Raw genomic sequence first — 6181 nt, forward strand, 5'->3', positions numbered from 1 at the left:
TTTCTACCTTCTTTCAAAAAAAAAAAAAAATCTTTCTACCTAATATAACTTTTACTTCTTAAGATGTTAGGTGTTCATATGATTTCAATAGTTGAAGATGGTGTTCATAAAAGGAAAAACTCAGAAAATAAACCTTTTATTTGAATTTTTGACGCTTCAATGTTTTTGCATGCTAGTGTCATGGCTGCATACACTCTGTCTTACATCTTATTCCAAACGTTGAATCAAATGAATGATCTTTGGTGATCCAGATGTTGTAGATATTGTGTTCACATGTGGAGCGGATGTTTTGGCTGTGGGGATATATGTAACTCATCATGTTGTTTTGACAGGTACTCATTTTGTCTATTTCTCTATCTTTGTTAATATGTTGTTAGCGAGGTTTATTCTATTATCTATAGGTCTATATGAACACCTTATAATTTTAATTTCTGGAACTTCTTTCCTCATTTTTTTATTCTTTCTTTTGTTTCTACTTTTTTTTAAAAATCAAACCTGTCATATTTTAGATTCTGACCGAGAAACATTGGCTAGTTCAAATGGAACATTTGCTCAGTACTTGTTGAAGATATTAGAGGTGTACTTCAATTATCATCATGATGGATACAGCACAAAAGGTTCGTTTGCTGGAAATGGTTAAGGGATTTTTGCTGAATAGTGAACTTTCTAATTTATTCACTACCATTCTGCAGGTGTGTACCTTCATGATCCAACAGCCATGTTTGCAGCCATTAATCCTTCGCTTATTACCTACGTGGAGGGTGCTGTCAGAGTTTAAACAAATGGCATCACAAGGGGACTAACACTATTATACAACAAGCAGAAGAGGTTAAATTTTTTTTTTATGTGTATTGGAACTGAAGGAGACTAAATGAGCTTTATTAGAATATTTAATTGCAGCAGCTAGTAGTCGAAAAAAACTATTAACCATAATTTGTAAATAAAGAAAATCGACTCCTTTGAGTAACTTAACAAAGGACCTATTTGAGCCACACTTGACTGCAGAGAAAGAGTAATAAGCTTTACAGTATCATGAGATGTCAGTTTCATGATTCTCTTATTAATTCATGACTTATAATGTTTGAAAATGGAATAAGCTGCTAGATGAAGTGATACCATGTAAAGGAAATCAAATTGTATATGAAAGCTTTTTCTATGCAGTGATGTTGTGCTTGTCTTGGGTTTGAGATAAAGTAGATATAATGTGTAGACATGCAGTTGTACCCTTCAAATTCTATAATGATGTATGATTGTTCGTTATTGAGTGGGATGCATTTGAGCAGGTTTACTGAAATTACGGAGTGGTCTAATCAACCATCGGTGAAGGTGGCATTCACAGTTGATGTACCTGCTGTTCTCAAATTGGTTATGGAGAGGTTGATGAAATGATGATGAGGATGGTTGTATTGTGTAATCAGTGTGAATGTGTTTTTAAGACTGTATAAGCTTTGTCAGTGGACTAATTTGTTCTGTTACGGTAGCTGTTATTGTTTCAATAAAAGGTAATAATTTTATCCTATTTTGAGTTACTATTGTAATAATTTTATGTTATTTAACACATGTTTTACAACTTTTAGATATAAAATAAAGAATAATTAGTACAAATTTAAACATGCAATTATAAAGATAAATAAAACTTTTGTAAAAATAAGACTTCTTCAAAATAGAGGTGTGCCCGGTCCGGTCCGAATTATCTAATAAATATATATTTTTTATTTTTAATTATATTTATATTTTAATTTTAATTTTAATATAATCAATTTTATTATATTTTTCAAATTGTGTATTGTTTTAAGAATTGTTTTAATATATTTTTATTTGTTTCTTGTTTTAATATTTGTTTTAAATGTATTTGATTATTTAATATATTTTAAATTTTTATTTAATAAAATAAGTTAAAAAATTTAATAGAAATTTGGTAGGGCAGAACTAAGGCTTCTAATTTTATTTTGGGCGGGCTTGGGCAAATTTTAGGCCCATATTTTGGTCAGGCAGGGCCGGGCCTAGAAAGCAGGCTTGAAATTTTTTGTGGGCCCGGCCGAACCCGCCCGACCCAGCCCATGCACACCTCTACTTCAAAATTAGTGAAAAATTTTCCCTTTGCCTTAAACAAGTTGTATGAATAGCTAAAAGTTACCAATTGTGATTAATTTATAATTAATCAATAATTAAAACATGTAAAAAAATAATATTCCATGTGAAAAAAAACTTGAATAGCTAAAGGTTAAGAAGATTTAATAATAAATTCTTAAATATATATTTGTTTAATTTAAAAGCAGTTTTTATGAAATATTTTCGAAAATCATCAAACAACAGAAAATATTTTACACAGATTCATCCAAACACCAGAAAAGTAAATCATTTCTAGAAAAATAAATCATTTTTCAGAAATTATTTTCTGGAAAATATTTTACTGGCAAACAAACGGAGCCTTATGTTTATTTTAGTGTATATGTACGATTTTTTAATAATTTGTTTTTAATTTTTTTATTATATTTGTTTTTTTTATACATAATATTTAGAATTATCTATAATCTCTTTTTAATTTATAAATAGAAAGAGAATCAGCGCATTCAAACACACGTCATTTTACAATAATAATAATATTTATGTAAATCGACGGAATCTAATTGATTTGTTGTTTTTAAATAGCATAACATCCCTTAAAATTTGAATTTCATGCAGTATTTTACTTACAATGCAAAACATACATTTACAAAAACGATCCCACAATTTTATAAAACTACAGAGGACCTACATTTACAACAACAGTGTCAATTAAAGTGATATACAGTAAACCTCAAATTATGGCAAGGCAAGGGCTTTGACTACGCAAAATGAAAAATTGTTAGTTTTAAAATGATAAAATTACATATTAATTTTTTTTAAAATTTAAAATTTAATTTTAATTTTTTAAAAAGTTTATTAAAAATTGTAAAATTTGACGTTATTACAATAAAAAAATTTGACAAATATCCATATTTGATTCAGATGTAGTGGGATTAGTCAGCTATAGGGTTTGGGTAAGTTGGTAGGTACGCCCATATGAAATTAATTTTGACCTATTATTTTATATCAAGTGAAGTCTTTATTTAATGACACTACCATATCTTATTCACAAAAACAAAAGAAAAAAAAAAGAACAGCTTTATTACATTATTTTTTTAAAATTAAAAGTTAGCTAATAATTCTTTATATGCTGTGCTTTTCAAAGCCAACATGTCCTTGCCCCTTCATTTTCCATCTTTGTCTTTCTTCTGAATCTCGTATCTTTTGCAAAACTTCACCGATTTCCAGCCGCCGGAAAAACATGTCGGCTTCCCGTAACCAAGGAGGTTGTGGATGTTGTGGCGGCATCTTTAGTTTGGGGATGTCGGCACTTTTCATGTGGCTATGGATACATACTTCAAACCCCAAATGTTCCATTCAAACTCTGTCCTTGCCTTCCCTTCGCAGCGCCTCGAACCTCACAGCTGGTCCTACCTTAAGCCTCACGCTAAGGTTAGTCAACCCTAACCAGCTCAAAGGGATCAAGTATGATCCTTTGAACGTCACGGTTTATGATTTTCCAAACAAAAGTAATGTCATAGGTAACATTTTGATGCCAGGGTTTTACCAGGGTTACAGAAAGAAGGCTACAAAGCCTGGTCAAGGCACCGCTAACACCACGGTGGCTTTACGAGCGGTGTCGGAGAACGGAACAGGAGTTTTCCGGGTTGATATGGCGACGGCGGTGAAGTTTAAGACCTTGTATGGTTATTCGAAGAGGCATAAGATTAGGATTGGAGCAGATGTGGTGGTCAACGCTAGTGGTGTTAAGGTCGATCGTAAAGGGATCAGGCTTAGATCTATGGCACCCAAGATGGGAAATTCTTGTGTGGTGCTGCTTGGAGCTTTGTTCAATTTCTTGCTCTTCGCTTTGCTTGATTTTTGGTGAGTTGTTTTTCATGGTTTTAGCATATTTTTAGATGCTTTGTTGTAGCTGAGAAAAAGAGAGAGAAAATGGTGATGTTAACAGCTTTAACTTAATTGAATTATTTGTATCAAATGGTAATTGTATTTCTATCCCATTTTCATACCCTGGTCATTAATTTCATTACCCATAACTAACATATAGTATTGAACAAATATGAACATTAACAACATCTACCCTATTAATTTGCTTTCCCATCAACCTAATCTGAACAGTGTTTTTAATTTTAATTAGAAAGAGGCTTCCCTAAATACCTCTCATTCCTCTCACACTAAATTGAATGAATATATGCAATCTAAGCACAACAACAATAAGGGACTTGCCTTTGAGCTTAGAGACTGCCCAAGCTAACTCCTAATCCCAAGTTCCAACAGCTTTGTTAACATTACAAAGCTGCAATACCATCTCCCAAACCTTATTTCAGAAATCACATTAAAAAAAAAAAAATGGTTAGGAACAAAGCACGCAACGCCCATCAACATTGAGACCTAAGGAACTTAAACGATCCCTGGTAGGCAACCAATTCAAATCTGCCATCCAAGCAACAATAGAATGCTTAGGAATGTGCAAAGAGAACCAAAACAATCGATGCCAGCACACTTTCCTCCCCTTATCTCTAATATCCTCCCACAGCCTTGAAGAAGCAATCTTACTGCTAATAGGAATTCGTTGCACACTACCAGCAGCAAGCTCATTCAATTAAGCATTCTTCGCTAGTTCCAGCTACTTGTAAAATTAGAAGCAACATCCCAAAACCTCCTCCCCTTCATAAACATACTCTTTATTCCAAGCAATCGAAAGAGAACCTTCCTCTGCAAGGATACTTCGAATATGCTGCAAAATGCAAACATTATTCCATACTTCAAGATCCCTTAACCCCAGCCCACCTTCTGATTTAGGAGAACATATCAAAAACCGGCTAACTCTAGCACCATGTGCAGCACAATCCTGAACTTTCCAAAAGAATCGAACACAAATTTGAGCGATCTTCCTAAGAACAGCTTTTGGAAGAAGAAACTGCCTACACTAGTAAGACTGCACATTCAAGATAACAGCTTTAATAAGCTGAAGCCTACCAGCATAACTCAAATGTCTAGCAGACCAGCCCGTAACCTTAACTCAATATCTTGCCTATCAAAGCACTACAGTCTAAAAAAGTCAGTTTCATAGGTACAAGAGGCACTCCCAAATATCTCACAAGAAGCTGCCCAATCTTGAACCCAGTAATGCTTCTTATAAGCTCAATCTCCTCTTCAGAAATACTAGCAACAAGTAGCTCACTTTTTCAAGCATTAACCTGCAGCCCAAAATTCCTATAAAACTCCACTAATAAACAGCAAATACCGACCACAGAACAACAGAACCCTTTGCAAATATAAGAAGATCATCTGCAAAGGACAGATGAGAAAGCTTAACACGGAGACATTTAGGATGATACTTGAAAACACCACATTGAGCTACCTCTTCTAAAATCCTGGACAGGGCATTCATTGCAACCACAAAGAGATAGAGATCTCCTTGTCTAATTTCTCTTTCCCCTCTAAAAAAAACCAATAAGCCCCCAATTATGAGAAATGGAAAATCAAGGAGTAGTGATACAAGTAGCAATCCACTTGACAAACAGCTCAGGAAACTCATAACCTTCAAGACCGAAAGAATAAAGCCCGAATTCAAAGGGTCCCAGGCTTTCTGTAAATCCACCTTCAAAGTACAGCTAGGCGAAATATACTTTCTATTATAGCCCCTCAACAACTCACGAGCAAAAAGAGTGTTATCCGCCATTTTACTCATCTAATTTTAAAAAATTTAATATTTATAAAAACGATTCTGCTTCAAAAATATTTATCTAAATGATTTGAAATAAACAGTAAGTTTAGCTTTTGGAAACCCAATAATCAGCATCACCTTATGTTTTAGTCTCATCATTACCTAGTGATTGTGTCAGACTTTAAAAAAATGAATTTTTTGAGTTTGAGACATGACTGGCCGGCACCAGAAATTTTTTTTTTAAAATCGTATCATACTGGTATACAAAAATATTAATATTTGAAAAAAAATTGGTTCTGACCATGTAATGGCCGGCACTAGAGTCATTTGAAAAAAAGAATTGGTGCTAGCTAGTAGATGGCCGGCACCAAGTAATTTTTCGGGTCCCAAGGTATATATATATATATATTTTTACTTTGGAACATTGATGGCAGACACCAC

The 6181-nt window shown here is 33.4% G+C and overlaps 3 protein-coding genes across 4 annotated transcripts; 2 read left to right on the forward strand and 1 right to left on the reverse strand.

Annotated features, from left to right (window-relative positions):
• Window positions 1–232: 232 nt before the first annotated feature.
• On the forward strand, window positions 233–1389 carry LOC108462680 (probable uridine nucleosidase 2). The gene is made up of 5 exons (XM_017762599.1): window positions 233–332; window positions 510–617; window positions 693–766; window positions 1098–1168; window positions 1284–1389. The coding sequence occupies exons 1-5, from the start codon at window positions 233–235 to the stop codon at window positions 1387–1389; spliced, it is 459 nt and encodes a 152-aa protein (XP_017618088.1).
• Window positions 1390–3004: 1615 nt separating this feature from the next.
• LOC108462998 (protein NDR1-like) lies at window positions 3005–4048 on the forward strand. Of its 2 annotated transcripts, none has more exons than XR_008277267.1 (2): window positions 3005–3501; window positions 3609–4048. XR_008277267.1 is itself a non-coding variant. In XM_017762924.2 (2 exons), the coding sequence occupies exons 1-2, from the start codon at window positions 3394–3396 to the stop codon at window positions 3935–3937; spliced, it is 426 nt and encodes a 141-aa protein (XP_017618413.1). In that variant the 5' UTR covers window positions 3110–3393; the 3' UTR covers window positions 3938–4048. The 2 variants fall into 2 exon arrangements, 1 of the variants encoding a protein (XP_017618413.1); XM_017762924.2 differs by having other exon boundaries at window positions 3110–3501; window positions 3620–4048.
• Window positions 4049–4423: 375 nt separating this feature from the next.
• On the reverse strand, window positions 4424–5755 carry LOC108462679 (uncharacterized). The gene is made up of 4 exons (XM_017762598.1): window positions 5322–5755; window positions 5148–5235; window positions 4752–4999; window positions 4424–4649 (listed from the first exon to the last, which is right to left on the reverse strand). The coding sequence occupies exons 1-4, from the start codon at window positions 5753–5755 to the stop codon at window positions 4424–4426; spliced, it is 996 nt and encodes a 331-aa protein (XP_017618087.1).
• Window positions 5756–6181: the final 426 nt, after the last annotated feature.

This window comes from Gossypium arboreum, chromosome 13 (genome assembly GCF_025698485.1).
Source record: "Gossypium arboreum isolate Shixiya-1 chromosome 13, ASM2569848v2, whole genome shotgun sequence".
In the NCBI taxonomy this organism is placed as follows: domain Eukaryota; kingdom Viridiplantae; phylum Streptophyta; class Magnoliopsida; order Malvales; family Malvaceae; genus Gossypium; species Gossypium arboreum.